Source organism: Antechinus flavipes, chromosome 4 (assembly GCF_016432865.1).
Source record: "Antechinus flavipes isolate AdamAnt ecotype Samford, QLD, Australia chromosome 4, AdamAnt_v2, whole genome shotgun sequence".
Taxonomy (NCBI): Eukaryota; Metazoa; Chordata; class Mammalia; order Dasyuromorphia; family Dasyuridae; genus Antechinus; species Antechinus flavipes.
Genome location: NC_067401.1, coordinates 479863287 through 479881129, shown reverse-complemented (window position 1 = coordinate 479881129; position 17843 = coordinate 479863287). Strand labels below are relative to the sequence as shown.

At 44.4% G+C, this 17843-nt stretch overlaps 1 protein-coding gene across 1 annotated transcript in view; it reads right to left on the bottom strand.

Annotated features, from left to right (window-relative positions):
* Positions 1–16489, bottom strand: part of EIF2B3 (eukaryotic translation initiation factor 2B subunit gamma) — a 71939-nt gene extending 55450 nt beyond the window's left edge. The window contains exons 1-3 of the mRNA XM_051999885.1: positions 16372–16489; positions 10423–10579; positions 8298–8440 (exon numbers count right to left, since the gene is read on the bottom strand). Of these exons, the coding sequence (XP_051855845.1) occupies positions 8298–8440; positions 10423–10579; positions 16372–16395 (324 nt within the window). The 5' untranslated portion in view covers positions 16396–16489. The remainder of the gene's footprint in view (positions 1–8297; positions 8441–10422; positions 10580–16371) is intronic.
* Between the last annotated feature and the right edge of the window lie 1354 nt (positions 16490–17843).

Sequence of the window (17843 nt, the reverse complement as noted above, 5' to 3'; positions counted from 1 at the left end):
GAATAAATGTGCACAGACATAAAGAAAAATCATTTCTACAAAGTAATTTGGGGTAGGGAAGTGGGGAATCGCACCAAAACCCAGCAAGATCAGGAAAGGTCCTGTGAAGATTACACTTGTGTGGAGTCTGGAAAAGAATGAGAAACTCCAAGGGAAGGGAAGGGGGCCCAGAAATGTCTGTGCAAACATATGTAGGTGGGGGATGGAATGTTGTACACAGAGAACAAAAAGTAGACCAGTTTGGCTGGAGGGGGGAGAGGGAGAGAGGAAAGGAGGAAGGGGAGAGAGAGAGGGAGAGAGAAAGAAAGGAGAGACCATGAGAACAGTCTGGAAAGGTAGGAAGAACACGTTTAATGAAATCTGTTTCTGTTTTCACTCTTCCTGGTTTAGGTATCAGCACCATATTTGTGTCATAAAAGGAATTTGGTAGGGCTTGTTCTTTGCCCCATTTCCTCAAATAGTTTACACAGCACTGGGATTAGTTGCTCATTAAATATTTGGAAGAATTTACTTTTGGATCCATCTGAGTCTGGGGATTTTTTCTGAAGAAGCTCAGTGATGGCTTATTTAGTCCAATCTCTAATAATAAAGGCTTTGCTGAATTCCCTTCCTGCAGGGTAAAATGTAAACCATGGTGCCTTACCCCAAAGGCCCTCCTTCAGTTTGTCCTTCATGGGTCTTTTCCTGCCCTTCTTCTTCACACATGGAGCAGTTTGAAATGTACAACAGATAGTTGGGAAAAAAACTGGAGATCAACAAAGAGGATGGGGCTGTTAAACAAATCGGAGGTATCTGCATAGAGATAATGGAATCCGTGGGTGCTAAGAAGATCACCAAATGAAATAATATATAGAAAGAACAGCGCCCAGAGCTTTGGGGATTACAGTTACAAGGTTAAGCCTGCATGAAAGTCCAGCAAAGGAGAAAGGAATAGTCTAGTAGGTAGGAGAGCCAGAAGAGATTAGTATCACAGAAACCCCTGGAGAGAAAGGAATATCCAGAAGTGGGGGAACCGATAATGTTCCCAAAGAGAAGGGAGTATCCAGAAGTGGGGGAACTGATAGTGTTCCCAAAGAGAAGGGAGTATCCAGAAGTGGGGGAACCGATAGTGTTCCCAAAGAGAAGGAAGTATCCAGAAGTGGGGGAACTGATAGTGTTCCCAAAGAAAAGGGAGTATCCAGAAGTGGGGTTCTATCGAGTCTTCCCTGAATCCTGTCTTTGACTCCATTAGGGTCAAAGACTACAGAGAACTAAAGAAGATTGAGAATGGAAAAAAGATCAGTAGATTTGACAATTAAGAAATTGTCAGAAACTTGGGAGAGTAGTTTCTATGGAATGATGAATTTGGAAGTCAGACTTACAAAGAGTGAAGAAGAGAGTGAGAAGGAAAGAAGCAGAAGCACCGAATGGAGATGAACGTCTCAAAATCAGTCATAAAAGGGAGGAGAGATTGAGGACAATGGCTCCAGGGATGGACAAATAATGTAGTTATAACAAAACAGGAAGGGAGATGGAGCAGAGACTCTTCTCTGCTCTTGACAGCATCATGGGACTTAGAACTGGAAGGGAAGTTTAAAGCGCATCCTTCTACTTTACACAAGGACATGAAATCCCAGCCAGAGCTGGGAAGTGACCCACCCAAGATCACACTATGAGGAAGCAGCATGGTCAGGACAGGACCCCAGTTCTTCTCACTTTAAATACAGAGCTCTTTCCCCAGTACTCTTAGTTTTACTCTTTTCACCTTCTCCCTTCCTGCCAGCAAAGGAATGGACGGTGGAAACCCTGATCTGAACTAGATGCACCTGTTCTAAGCTGAATTGAGGGTGTCTGGGATGACAGCCACCCTGGTTGGAACTAACACCTCAGCCGAGGCAAAGGAACCCCAGCACCCTGCAGCCAAGCACGTCACACCAGGGAGCACTGCTACTGACGGTGGAATGGAGAAAGCCTGTGCTTGTCATTCATGGCAGCTTCTCATGCTGCCCCCTGGTGGACCCAAGGCCATTATCAGGGCTATGTGTAGTGTTCCAAAGACAGTAGAGGTGAGATAACAGTGGGGGGCCCTCTCCCCACAGGCAAGGATTCTACAATCAAGAGAAAGCTGGGGAAAAAACTTGTGAAATGATGTTAATTGGGATCTCTCTGAAAAGGGGCCTTGTCAGGAGGATTCTGAAGATCTCTGGGAAATCTTGATAGAGAAGGCAGTTCAGCTCATTAATCAATCTTGTCCATTTTAAATATATGTTTGGGAGAAGGGAAAAGTCTCAGAGCAAACTGGGAGCAGAGTTCAGGCTAAAACCCCTTGCATTATCACTACAGCTGACAGAACCTCCCTGCCCCACAACATGTGATCTTAGCCAGGCTTAGGGGCAAGCCCTGAAACACAAGGTTTTTGTTTTTGTTTTGTTTTGTTTTGTTTTTACAAATATTGGCTTTTAATCAGAAGAAGATAACTCACCAATTCCCAAGGAGAGCTTGATGCCCATTTCTACCTTTGCTTGTATTCTTTTTAAAATTTTTCAATGGTATTTTATTTTCCAAATACATGTAAGGATAGCTTTCAACATTCATTTTTGTAAGACTTTTGTGTCCCAAGTTTTTCTCCCTCCCTTCCTTACCTACCCCCTCCTCAAGGCAACAAGTAATCTGATATAGATTAAATATGTCTTACTTGCATCCTGAGTTCCTTCAACAAGGAAGAAGCCTACACCAAGGAGAAATAAAAGAATCTAGGTTCCTTTCTCCTATTTGGGTTGAATCTGTGCAGGTGTTTTAGAAAATACTTCTAAAATATGAAAGCATTTTCCTCTTTCCCAGTTCCTTATGCACATTAACAATTTCAAGCACTTCACAGAAAGGATAAAGGGCCAAAGAGCATCAGACCTCCAAGAAGACAAAGACTCAGCAGAAACACAGGACAAAAGGCACCCACTTCCCCTCACAAAATACAATCAGAAACCTCAGGAGGTGCAGACTAAGTTCCAGCCTCTGGCACCTGGACATGTAAGAGCAAGGAAAATTCTCCCAAATAATGGGCCCATTACAATAGCTAGCTGAGTCTAGGCCTGCTCTCAGGCTCAGGGTTATAAGGGGCCTCCAAAGCAGAGAATGCCAGAGCTGAGGCTGACTGATCAGGAAGTAAGTACTCAGCCACACCAAGAGGCATAAGTCTGGGTGCTTGAGGCATTAAACCCTCACTTGCAGCCAGCACCCTCTGGGCAGTCCAGAAGGTCCTTGGCATCATGATTCCAAGTATTTATGACCTGTCTTTTTTTTAATTTATTTTTATTCATTTATTTATTCATTTATTTTTGATAACTTTTTATTGACAGAATCCATGCCAGGGTAATTTTTTACAACATTATCCCTTGCACTCACTTCTGTTCCAATTTTTCCCCTCCCTCCTTCCACCCCCTCCCCTAGATGGCAAGCAGTCCTATATATGTTAAATATGTCACAGTATAGATACAATATATGTGTGCAGAACCAAACAGTTCTCTTGTTGCACAGGGAGAATTGGATTCAGAAAGTAGAAATAACCCGGGAAGAAAAACAAAAATGCAAGCAGTTTATATTCATTTCCCAGTGTTCTTTCTTTGGGTGTAGCTGCTTCTGTCCATCCTTGATCAATTGAAACTGAGTTAGATCTCTTTGTCGAAGAGATCCACTTCCATCAGAATCCATCCTCAAACAGTATCGTTGAGGTATATAATGATCTCCTGGTTCTGCTCATTTCCCTTAGCATCAGTTCATGTAAGTCTCGCCAGTCCTCTCTGTATTCATCCTGCTGGTCATTTCTTATAGAACAATAATATTCCATAACATCCATGTACCACAATTTACTCAGCCATTCTCCAATTGATGAGCATCCATTCATTTTCCAGCTTCTAGCCACTACAAACAGGGCTGCCACAAACATTTTGGCACATACAGGTCCCTTTCCCTTCTTTAGTATCTTTTTGGGGTATAAGCCTAGTAGAAACACTGCTGGGTCAAAGGGTATGCACACTTTGATACCTTTTTGAGCATAGCTCCAAATTGCTCTCCAGAATGGCTGGATGTGTTCACAATTCCACCAACAATGTATCAGTGTCCCTGTTTTCCCATATCCCCTCCAACATTCCCCATTATCTTTCCCTGTCACTCTAGCCAATCTGACAGGTGTATAGTGGTATCTCAGAGTTGTCTTAATTTGCATTTCTCTGCGATTAATAATGATTTGGAGCTTATTTTCATATGTCTAGAAATAGTTTTAATTTCTTCATCTGAGAATTGTCTGTTTATATCCTTTGACCATTTATCAATTGGAGAATGGCTTGATTTCTTATAAATTAGAGCCAATTCTCTATATATTTTGGAAATGAGGCCTTTATCAGAACCTTTGATTGTAAAAATGTTTTCCCAGTTTATTGTTTCCCTTCTAATCTTGTCTGCATTAGTTTTGTTTGTACAAAAATTTTTCAATTTGATATAACCAAATTTTCTATTTTGTAGTCAATAGTGAGCTCTAGTTCTTCTTTGGTATGACTTGTCTTTGTGCAGCTCTAAAGCACGATCTAGAAAAAGCCAATGAAACAGAAACTTGAATTAGAATGTAAGACCAACAATCTGACACTAGACACCAGGGACAGGTACCCTAGACTACCAGTGGATGGCAGCAAATCCACAGTTACCACCTGGTGTCCTGGGGCCCAAAGGGTCCAGGGATTCAGCTGGAGTGAAAAGGGAGGAAGCAGGGGGGCTTCTCAGTCAGAGGCAGGACCTTCATTCACATTGGCCAAGTCAAGGACCAGGGATCCATTCATCCATCTCTCCCCAAACCTGGTTCTGGACAGGCACTGTAAGGTGGGGATACAGAGACAGAAATGGAAGTCACTGCCTATCTGCCTGCCTTCAAAGTGCTGACATTTTACCACTGGAACTATAGAAATAGAATATATAAAAGAAAGACAAAATTAATTAGAATTTTTTTTAAAGCTTGCGTTTTTAAAAAATGTCAATTATATTGCTGAATGTTGGAAGGGATATGGGAAAACAGGGACACTACTAATACATTGTTGGTGGAATTGTCAATACATCCAGCCATTCTGGAGAATGATTTGGAACTATGCTCAAAAAGTTATCAAACTGTGCATACTCTTTGATCCAGCAGTGTTTCTACTGGGCTTATACCCCAAAGAGATACTAAAGAGGGGAAAGGGACCTGTATGTGCACGAATGTTTGTGGCAGGTCTCTTTGTAGTGACAAGAAACTAGAAACTGAGTAGATGCCCATAATTGGACAATGGCTGAATAAATTGTGGTATATGAATGTTATGCAATATTATTGTTCTGTAAGAAATGACCAGCAGGAGGATTTCAGAAAGGCCTGGAGAGACTGACAGGAACTGATGCTGAGGGAAATGAGCAGGACCAGGAGATCATCATATACTTCATCAACAATACTATATGATGATCAATTCTGATGGCCGTGGCCATCTCCAGCAACGAGATGAACCAAATCAGTTCCAATGGAGCAGAAATGAACTGAACCAGCTATACCCAGGGAAAGAACTCTGGAGATGACTAAGAACCATTACATAGAATTCCCTATCCCTATATTTTTGTTCACCTGCATTTTTTATTTCCTTCACAGGCAAATAATACACTATTTCAAAGTCCAATTCTTTTTGTGCAGCAAAATAACTGTTAGGACATGTATGCTTATATTGTATTTAATTTATACTTTTAACAAACTTAACACCTACCATTGGGGGGAGAAGATGGGGGGAAGGAGGGGAAAAATTGGAACAAAAGGTTTGGCAATTGTCAATGCTGTAAAATTATCCATGCATAAAGAAAGAATAAAAAAAAATTGTTTTTAAAAATGCTAATTATTTCCAAAAGTAGAACAAGTTGCCTATTTGTTAGGAGAACCTGAAGGAAGGAAGAGCACCTGTCTGTCCCCCCGCCCCCCCACCATCATTTCTTCTTTTTTAAATATTTCACAAAATCACCAAAGGAAGGGAATACATTAAATTTCCTGGAGTTTGGCTTTGAAAAACTTAATGCTAGAGAACATTTCCTAACCCCTCTTTAAAAAGGAGTTGCATGGTATCACATCTATTTAGGATGGAGAAGCTCTAAGTGTATGGGGGAAGGATGGGGGGGGGAATGTCTGAAGCAGGACCGAGCTGAAGCAAGAAAAGAGACAGGTGACGTTGTTGTCCAAAGATGATGACTTTCAGATGAGAATCAGAAAAACAGGAGGACAAAGGCTTGTATGGTCAGTGAAGCAGTCAAATGAAAAATAACCCTAGTGGTCAAGGATAGGTCTGGGGGCCAAGACACAGAGGAAGAGGTCAAGGGGCAAAGGTCACAGTAAGAGGAAAAAGGTTCTTGTAAGGGAGAGAGGGGAAAGGAGAAAGGGCAGGGAACCCCAGGTAGAAGGAAACACTTCTCATGTGGCTGGAGATTTAATCTCAGGAAGGGAGGAGATCTGAGGTGAGACTCTGGGCTGGGCCAAAGGGGCAAAAGTAAAGGCAGAGGAGGGGAGTCAACCCAAATGCTGAAGTCCTGAAAGCTGATGAGAGAACAGGGAGCAAGGGGGAGACCCTAAGTGGTCCTGAAGTTATTGACAAAGGGGCCTCTTCCACAGCTCCCTGACCCCCACCTTACAGGCTAACATAGGGTCAGAGACCCCTTTAGCATCCTGTTTGGGGAAGCCTCATGTTGGTGATGAGGAGAGAAGTTACAGCTATCTAGCTATGGGCATCATCTGCATAGAGACGGTAACTGAGATCACTAAGATAAGAATGGGGTGAATGGACTCCAGAAAAAGACCAGGTCCCCGATAGCAACCTTCACTCCCAAAGAGACTGGAGTCCATGATCATTCTGTTTATACAAGACAGCCTGGGAGTTGATGTCTACAGGTTAATCTCCAGGTTGTGCAAGGTAACTATGGGTGACAGTACAGGACAGCTCTGTCAGAACAAGATAATTCTACAGGGTCAATTTGTTCCTCACTGAATCTCACGAATTTTTTCTGAAGTCAGTTCACCCCATCAATAGTAAACTCAAATAGTACTTGATCCCAGGGAGCACACTGACTTAGAAAGCCACAAATTCACATTATCTGTGATGTACTGTGATTGGTTAGACTGGGAGGACCTTGCAAGCTTCAAAAGCTCCCAAGCACATTGGAATTCCCATCATTTCACCATCCTTCAATCACCTGTCCTGGGTGGCAGCAGCTGACTGGAGTTTCTACATTGGAAGCCAACAGACTAGATCTTGACTCCCCATGTTTGAAAGAAACCTAAGCATCCCACAAATGAGAGAAAAGACAACTAAGCAAATGTGTTGCCCCTTCGCCATATAGCATCTCTAAGCCCGAGCCCACTTTCCCCAGTACTAGGTATGTACTTGCAGAGGAGTAGAACACAGACTTCTGGGGAGATGTTTTCATTCCAACTTGTCTTACTGTACCACCTTAGTAAATATATCCTTTTCTAAAAGCTACTTAAAGCCGACCGACTTATAATGATTTTCAACTAATCATCTTGAAGAGAAGCATGCTGGTGGAGGTCAAGACACATCATCAAAGAGTCACTCTCAATAACTAGAGAATACTCCTAAACTCGAGGTTTGACTGGGAGACGGTATAAGGACCATCAACATTTCCTTGGACTAGACCGAGCAAGTTATGTCCATTGTTGGTCCTCAAGCCAACAATACCCAAGGATACCCCTAATTTTCAATTAGAAGTCATGGAAACACACCAGAAAGATGGTGAGGAAGCTTCTTTACAACTCAGACTAATCGTTCTAGCTAACCAAGTCCCTAAGGATTGAACTTGAAACAAAAGATGGCAACGTACAGAGGCAAACTTCAGCTCAATCAGAGGCTGCCTCAAAAGGGGAAGATTCAGAAAGAAAGAACAGAAAAGAGGTTGGCTTGAAGCTGCACATTTTTTCAGAATTCTACTCTACTCGCTGACGTAAATCCAGTGATCAATTTGTGAAATGACCAAAATCATGGTCAGCTTTCCTATTGCCTCTTTCTTCCCCTACACATAAAACACTGACTAACTACTCTCTAATAGCGTTCACTTCTGATGCTTGTGGTGCAAGCTAAAAACTCCTTGATCTTCCAGGCTTTTTTGTCCATGAGACAGAAGGCCATTTTAGTCACCAGCAAAGTCACTCACAAGGTCAGCAGCAGCAGGATTACAGACTCACCAGGCAGAAACAATTCTTAAAAGACTGTATACGGCAGAGTGAAAATGAATGTCAAAGAAAAAAGGTCTCCTACCTTAATTTTCTGAGAAATATGGCGCAGGGAGTCGGCTGTCCCCATGTCGGCCTCATCCGTGATACACACCACATCGAGTTTCATCTTGAAATCTGTATACGGCAAACACTTCTGCACATCTTTGGACGTCACCACAATGACCTCTGTCACAAAAAGGAGGGAAAAAAAAACTGCAGTCACTTTCTTAAACAACAGATAGCTATTTTCCCCAGATTTTAATCCCATTGTAAGTGTCACTGGAGTGTGAGAGTCTCACTTGGATAAATACCCCGACTTCTCAGCCTACAAACAAGCAGGATCGTTTAAGAGCTGTTCAGTTCTCTTTGTCATTCTGCACTGGACAAACACTGATGAACATAAACATTTCCATAAGCAAAGCAGAAAGGGCTGGCTGCAAAGCCACCATCTGCATTAGGCCCAGAGACATCTGTCAGAACCCTACTCATAGGTCCAGAGCAGCGGTCCCGCTCGCTGTTATCTCCAAAAGCCACTTTCTCATCCCTAGAGATGGCTATCAGAGGGAGCACCTCCTGACAGAGAGGGGAGGACCTCAGGGCAGAAGGCAACATACAAGTTTGCCCCTGGCCAATGCCAGGATCTGTTTTGTTTGCTTATGCTCATATATTGGGATTCCCTATGCGGCCCCTTCTCTCCTTCCCATTTCCCCCAGTGTTGAAGGAATGAAAGGAAGAGAAAAAAGCAATCTGGGTTAGTAAATTCAATGGTTCTTTAAAGCTGCAAATGACCGCTCTAAGATGATTCATTCTATGAAGAAAGCAGCGCTCTGGAAGATTCTGCCCTGGCTTTTCCCACATCCCTCAGGAACTGCCCCGGTCCTTTACATGCAACACCCTGGCCACTGGTCTCCCGGCTTCCCAGGTCCCTGAGGAGACAGCCACAGCAGCTTCCACTCTCCCTTTGACCTCTGGTCACTCCTCCCTCCTCCAATCTTTAACCCCATTCCCTCCAGCCTTGGGCAGGGCCCTCTCCTAATGACAGGACTGACCAAAAGTGCTTCCCTTAGAGTTCCATCTCACAGACTCTCCCTGGAGGAGCCAGCATTCCACTTGGGACAGCTGGGAGGAAGGGAAGTCTTCTCTAAAGCTTCACTTTGACCCTGTGTAGTTCCCCAAGTTCCAGGGGCCTTTGGGGGCCACAAACAACAGGTGACACCCCCTGCATATGACAACCCCTCGAATCCCTGAAGAACTGCCACATCTTTCCTGAGTCTCTTCTTTTCTCCACAACTCCCAACATCATCTGGCCAGAACCCATGCTGCTCAGTGAACCCCGGCACTCTCCAACCTGCCCATGAGAGCTCAGTCTGACCAGGGAGAGCACAAAGGGATTGTTTTCCCCATTACTAGTATAAGGAGGGTGAATGCCAGCATGCAATTGTGCACAGATAGCTCATCTCAGAGCCAGGAAGACCTGGGTTCAAATCCTGCCTCTGATAGCCTGGGCCAGAGCCCTGAGCTACTCACTAAGGTGGGGACACAACAATCCTTCAAGGTGGGTGCTGTTATTCCCACTGTACAGCTGAATAAACTGAGTCAGGCAGAGATGACATGCCTAGAGTTACACACAGCTGGTAATCATTACCATCATACTAATAAAAGCAGCTGATATTTAAAGAATGCTTATACTGCACTAAGTGCTTTACTTATTTCATTTGATGCTCAGGATTACCCTGTGAGGTTTTTATTTTATAGATGAAGGAACCAAGTCAGAGAGGTAAAGTGACTTGGATAGTCCCCAAGTAAACAGGAGCCTCAGGCCAGACTTGAACCCAGGACCGCCCGTTCTGACTTCAGGCTCTCACTACTGCATGGCCCAGCTGCCTCTGAACAATGGCCTCACTTTGAGGGGCCATTCATCCCCATTACCAAGAAGTTGGAAACTCCACTGCTCAAACTTTGATTTGTGCCCCAACTCCTAAGCTTGTGGCTGTCCGAGCCTCCAACCAGGAGATAGCAGGGCATTTCAGAGGCCTCCAACAGGCCTTCCTGACGCTCTGCGCTGGCCTCCCTGTCTGTGACTCAGCCACCTCTGAAGCTCCCTCTGTGCTCACCAACCCTTCATAAATCTGACAAATTACAGGGCCCAAAGCATCCCGCCAGCTCACCTTCAAATCCAACGCGCTCCAGCAGGTTCAGCGGGTACCAGATCAAAGGCTTATTGCCCACAGGGAGAAGGGGTTTGGGGACACTGGAGGTCAAGTCTGTCATCCGGGATCCCCCGCCCGCAGCCATCACCACCGCCTGGAACTCCATGTTTCCAACCTGAAAATATGAAGAGGGAGCCCGTCAGCAGGGCCCGTTTGTGATGAAAACACAGTTTTCCTTTCACCCATCTGTGAGCCCAGAAACTCAGTCTGAGAAATAGCAAAAAGTTTCATAGGATTCACTGGGCTTTAAAGTTTCATCCAGGATTAGGAGAAGATTAGGGCTGGAATCCTGTCTCCGCTGGATGACCTGGACCAGTCCCTTAACCTCCAAAATCCTCACCTTCCACTCCCTCGATTCACTTATTTCAAATGACCTCAAATGGCCAGATTCAAAGATGGCCAGAGTCTTGACTTGCCATCACCCACATGGTACCACTTCCATGGTCACGAATTCTGAATATTCCCTTATCTGAGCAGAGTGCTGCCTTTCTACCTCCCCTATGCCTTGCATCTATCTTCAAACCTTCAACCTCACAATTCCTTTTTTTTTTTTTATAAATAGTATTTTATTTTTTATTTTATCTTATTTTTTCCAATCACACATAAACATAGTTTTCAACATTCATTTTTTATAAGATTTTTCTCCCTTCCTCTCTTTCCTCTCCCCCACTCCCAAGAGGGCAAGTAATCTGATATAAGTTATAAATCAGCAGCTATGGAAACATATTTCCACATTATCTATGCTGCGAAATAAACAGAACAAAAGGGAAAAGTCACACAAAGTGAAAATGGCATGCTTCATTCTGCATTCAGACCTCATCATTCTCTGGAAGTGGACAGCATTTTCCATCATGAGTCTCAACCATATAGTCCCTTCCCCATCTTGACCCTTTGCAGAACCAGTTCCCCAATACCCTGGGCTTTTATCTTAATTCTTTGCCCCATTATTCTGTCAAAGATCTTGCCTTGCCAAACTCCAATCCTGGATCACTCATTTTCTGCTGCCTTTCATCCTTAACATTTGTTATTGAACACAAATCATAAAACTATGTTTATTGGGTCCAATACATATATTTGTTATATAACTTCAAATGGGCCCTCCTTGCTGCTCGGCAATTCTACCATCTCTCTCAATTCAACTCATTCTCTCAATCAGCATGGCAGCTCTTCCAAGTCTTCTAATCCCTCCTCAAACATTCCATGGCTCCCCCTTTCCCCCACCCTTTCAGCTGAGAAATCTGCCTGTTTCACAGGAAAAACCAAGGCATCTGCCAGGAGTTCCCTCTTCTCCCCTCTTTGTTTCACTCAGATTCCTCCTATCACATAAAGAGGTGGTCTCACTCCTGGACAAGGTAAATACGTACAAGTGATTCCCTTCCTTTCCCTTCCTTCTTCTCCAGCAGACTGCCCACCTGTCATCCTCGTTCTCTTACTGAGCACTGATCTCTCCCAATCTCCGAGATGTTCCCTTATTGCCCACAAATACACCCATGTCTCCCCCAATCTTAAAACTCCCCACATCTGATCCATCCATCTCTGCTAGCTATTGTCCCCTATCTTCCCTACATTTTGTGGCTACAATCAATTATACACGTGAAATCATGCAAAATATATTCCCATATTAGCCATGGCATAAAACAAAGGAAAAAAAAGTAAAATTATACTTCATTATGCATTTGGAGATCATCATTCTCTCTCTGAAGACGACAACATTTTTTATCATGATTCTTTTGAAATTGTCTTGGATTGCTGTATTAAGCAGAGTAGCCAAGACTTTCACATTTGGTCATTATTACTGCACTGCTGTTACTGTGTATAGTTTGTTCACATTGCATTAGTTCATATGAATCTTGACATGTTTTTATGAAATCACTCTTCACCCTTGCCATTTCTTAGAATATTCCATCACCATCACACCATATGTTCAGCTATTCCTCAATTAGAGAAGCAATTCTTGATATTCAATCCTTTTTTACCATAAAAAAAGAGATGCTATAAATATTTTTATACATTATAGGTACTCCTTTTTTCTTTGCTCTTCTTTGGGATACAGTAGTAGTGGGTATGGCAGAATCAAAGGGTATATATGCATGTCATAAGAGTGAGATGGCACCTCAGAACTGTTTTAATTTGCCTTACTTTAATTTAGAGCATTTTTTCCCATTTTTTCCCTACAGACAAATTTGATTTCTTCTGAAAACTGCTTGTTCATATCCTTTAATAATTTATCAATTGGGGAATGGCTCTTATTTTTTATAAATTTGACTCAGTTCCTTATATGTTTGAAAAATGAGGCCTTAATGAAATTTACTGTGAAAATTTTTTATATTATTTCACTGTCTATAGTACTTTCTAGAAAAATGTAGTTTCCCTGATTAGGTCTTTTAATTAGGTCTGTTTTTGCTTTGATTTGTCTGAGGTCATGATTGCTATCCCTGCCTTTTTACTTCAGCTGAAGCATATTAAATTCTATTACAGCCCTTTACTTTAACTCTATGTGTGATTTTCTGTTACAAGTCTCTTGTACACAACATGTCATTGGACTTAGTTTACTAATCCATTCTTGTATTTGCTTCCAGTCTATGGGTTGGCTCATCCCATTCACATTCATGGTGATTACATTTCCCACCATTCTATTTTCTTCTATTTATCCTTCTTTATCTTTTTATCCTTTCCTCTTCAAAAGTCTGTTTTGCTTCTGACTGCCTCCCTTAATCCACTCTTCCTTTTATCATCTCCTCATCTCTTATTTCCCTTCCCCTCTTATTTCTCTATTAGCTAAGACAGATGTTTGTCTTTGAACTAATTCTGATGAATAAGGTTCAAGCATTGCATCCCACACCAGCCCACAGCTATAAAAGCTCTTCCTTGCAAGGCTCTTTTATGTGAGAAAAATTTCCCCACTCTAGCTTTCCCTTGCTCTTTTTCCCAAGGCAACCCTTTGTCTTATTCCTGAATTTTTTTTGGAGATCATCCCAAAATAATTAACAACCATGTCCTTGGTCTCTGGAGACTATCAAACTGCTCTAATAATAAGAGTCTTAGGAGTTACATGTATCATCTTCCCATGATATAACAATTTATGGTTATTCTTCCATGTTAACTTTTTTATGCTTTTCTTGAGTTCTGCCTGAATATCAAATTCCATTTAGCTTGGGTCTTTTCATCAGAAATGCTTAGAAATTCTCTATTTCCAAAAAAATGTTCTTCCCTTCCCCCTCTCCCCCATTCAAAGATTATATTCAGTTTTGCTGGGTATTTATTCTTACTTGTAATGCTAGGTCCTTTGCCTTCTGGAATATATTCTAAGCCCTCTGTTCTTTTAACATGGAAGCTGTTAAATTTTGTCTAATTCCCAACTGTGGCTCCACAATATTTGAATTGTTATTTCTAATTGCTTGCAAAATTTTCTCCTTGACATGGAAACTCTAGAATTAGGAGGTGATTATTGGATTCTTTCAATTTCTATTTTATTCTCTGGATTTAAGAAATCAAGGCAGTTTTCCTTGATAATCTTTTGAAATATGCTATCTAGCTTTTTTTTTTTTATCATGGCTTTTGAGTTGTTCAATAACCTTATCTCTTTGATCTCTTTTCCCCACCATTTTTCCAATGAAGCATTTTACTTTTTTTTTCTCTTATAGTTTTTTAATTTTGTTTTGTTTCCTGAAGTTTTGGGGAGCCATTAGCTTACACGTGCCCAATTCTAATTTTTAAGAAATTATTTATTTCACTACAGAAAATCATTCCCAGGATAATACACCACAATCAAGTAGGATTTATACCAGGAATGCAGGGCTAGTTCAATATTAGGAAAACTATCAGTATAATTGGCCATATTAATAATCAAATTAACAAAAACCATATGATCATCTCAATAGATGCAGAAAAAGCATTTGATAAAATCCAACATCCATTCCTATTAAAAACTCTTGAGAGTATAGGAATAAATGGACTTTTCCTTAAAATAATCAGGAGTACCTATTTAAAACCAGCAGTAAGCATCATATGTAATGGGACAAACTGCAACCATTCCCAATAAGATCAGGAGCAAAACAATGTTGCCCACTATCACCGTTACTATTTAATATTGTATTCGAGAAATTATTTCTTTCAATGAGTCTTTGTATCTCTTTTTCAATTTGGCCAATTCTGCTTTTAAAGGAGTTCTTTTCTTCAGTGAGTTTTTATGCCTCTTTTACTATTAAGCCAGTTCTGTTTTTTAAAAGTATTTTTTCCCTATAGTATTTGTACGTGTGCCTCTTTTATCTTCATACTTTTCTCGCATCATTCTCATTTCTTTTCCCAGTTTTTCCTCTACCACATCTATCTATTTCTTTAACTCTTCCAGTGATTCTTGTTGGCCTTAAGTCCAATTAGCTTTTTTTTTTTTTTTTTTGAAACTTTGTTTGTAGCTAGTTTCAGAGTCTTCTTTGGAGTATATATCTTGGTTTATGTTGCTCTTCCCTACCATCATAGTAGTTTTTGAGGGTTAAGTTCTTTTCTTGTTGTTTGCTCATTTCCCCAGCCTATTTCTTCACTTTGTACTGTACATTAAAGATGAGCTGTGTTCACCTGGGGGTGAAGAGCCACTCATCACCTTATGCCTGGGCTACTGTTCCAATAGTCTGATGGGTTTCCCTGATCTTCCCAAATCACAGGTCTAGCGTCACACAAACATGCACATTTTCAATAAACTCCAGTGGTTCCCTGTCACCTCCAAGATCAAATAATAAAATCCTGTTTGGCTTTTAAAGCCCTTCATAATCTGCCCCATCCTCCTGAGTTTTCTTACACCTTACATCACCCCCTCCCTCTCCTATAGCAACACTGGCCTCTTGGCCATTTCTCTCACAAGATTTCTCTCCCAAACCTCTGCATTTTCCCCTGAAACACCCCCCCCCCTCCTCATTTCTGCCTTCTGGCTCCCCGGCTTCCTTCAACTCTCTGCTAAAATTCCACTTTTTCTGATTCCGCTTAATTTTAGGTTTTGTCCCAAGATTAACTCCAGTTAACAGAAGCCCCACAAAGACTGGGGTCCCACCATGCCATTTTAAGCCTTAAGCAGCCAAGAAGTCCTTTGCCCCAAGGGGAGGTTTCCTTGGGAGGCTGGCAGGATGTGGTGTCTCTTCGAGGGCAGCCCAACTCATTTGTCCCTGCTTCTCTGCAAGACCTGGTACCGTCACCCTCGGCTCTCTCCATCTACATCTTGCACCATGGAAGGCTGGGGCGGGCAGACACATCCCAGCCGGGACTGAAACGAGGGAGCCGGCTGGGACAACCAAACCCACTCATGTTACATCCCCATGTTCCCCAGGTCAGACACCCTGGGGCTTTCACACTGACCCTGCCTCCCCTAGAGACCCCGAGACTCCTTACAACGGATCTGCCTTCCAGGTCTCAGACCCTGGGGCTCCCTACATACGGACCTTCCCCCCAGTCAGAGACGCTGACTCTCCTCCTTCAGGTCAGAGACCCCAGGACCCCCTACGGACGGACTATCCCCTCCAGGTCAGAGCCCCCGGGACCCCTACAGACGGACTATCCCCCCAGGTCAGAAACCCCAGGACCCTTACAGACGGACTATTCCTCCAGGTCAGAGACCCCGGGACCCCTACGGACGGACTATCCCCCCAGGTCAGAGACCCCGGGACCCCTACGGACGGACTATCCCTCCAGGTCAGAGCCCCCGGGACCCCTACGGACGGACTATCCCCCCAAGTCAGAGATGCTAGGGCTCACTACATATGGACCCTCCCTCCAGGTCAGAGACCCCGAGGCTCACTACACACGGCCCTTCCCCCATGTCAGAGACCCCGAGGCTTCCTACGTGCGGACCCTGCCCCCCAGGTCAGAGACCCCGGGCTCTCACAGACAGACCGTCCCCCTCGCTCGCCCAAGTCTCACCTCTGCTCCAGTGCTCAGTCGCATGCCAGACTGACAGCCCAATGGCGGCCACGCGGTTACTGCGCTTGCGCAGAGATGTCCGCGCACATCAATCGGCTGGGGGCGGAGCCAAGATCCAGGACCAAGCAGAACTAAACGAGCGCCGAGCAAAGGATCCTCTGAGCTCGGAGGCAAGAGGAGAAATAGAGGCAGGGGGAAGGCAGCCTGCAGGACAGCGAGCTCACTGCCTCCGGAGCAAGGGAGCAAGGGGAGCAGACCCGTCCTCCGCAGTCGGCTCTCCCCGGGGGAAGCAGCTGCTGGCCCGGGGAGCTCACGACTTCCGCAGGGCTCAGCGTCCCCATCCCGCTGCCTGCCCCTCCCCAGTTGCGGTCAGGGGAAGCCCATTACCTCCGGGGCAGCTGCCCCGCTCGCCGACCTGCAGGTGGTCCAAAGGAAACCCCTGGGAAGGGGCAGGGTTTCAGGCCGGCCCGGCCCGGAGGAGAGGAGGAGGTGAAGGGGAGCGGGAGGAGGAGGTGGAAGTGATGGAAGGGAGGAGGGGGGAAGGAGGAGGGAGAGGGGCAGCCAGAGGTGGCTTTCTCCCCCCACCCAGGTTCTCCCTTCTTGTCCTCCGGCCTTCACCGAGTCCCCACTCCGCGCCGGGCACAGGATGCCAGCACCTTCTAGGCCTCCGTCCCATCCTGTCCCTGGCTTCCGGAGCAGCCCCCTTCGCACAGCCCATCTCACAAGCCGCAGTCCCCTAGTGTGACACCCTGGGTGGGCACTCGGCGGCTGTCCCGGGACCCTCTGGGGCACTGCCCTAGTGTAAGCAAGGCTACAGAAGCGCCAAACAGCACCAGGAATTGACCAATTTCTCCGCCAGGGGGCAACACGTTCAATCCCCCAGCCAAGTGGGCCCTCCCGTATATCCAGCCCGGGTCTCCCCACATGCTCCAGTCCCCCCACTGCCCACTAGAGGGCCCTAAATGCCGGTCCTGCATCTCCCCAGGCTGAAGTTTCCTTAGCAACTAGAAGCCATCTCCATCCCTGCTCATTCCTTCTCCATCTGGCCAGGAGGGAGCCCTGGGCCATCTTGTCCGCCCTCTCCTGGGGGCGAACACCCTCTCGCCCGCTCTGCCCGTGCAGAGCTCTCCAGGATCTGCCCCAATTCTGCCTAGGATCCATGAACTTGGTCAGGGCTTCACTGTCAGTCTTCTGGAGCTGTGACAGCAATTGGGCTGGCCAGAGTGCTGAAGCCTTTCAAAACTGTTTTTCTTCACAGTGTTGTTAGCAACTCAATTCTCTGCTTCTGCTCACTTCCCTCTGGCTCCATTTACCGCGTCCTTCCAGGCTTCTCTGAAACCTTCACTATCTCATGGCAAAACCATATTCTATCACGTTCATATACCATAACTTTTTCCTCTGTTCCCTAAATGATAGGCATCCCCTCAGTTTCCAGGTTTTGGCAACCACAAAAAGAGCCAATATAAATGGTT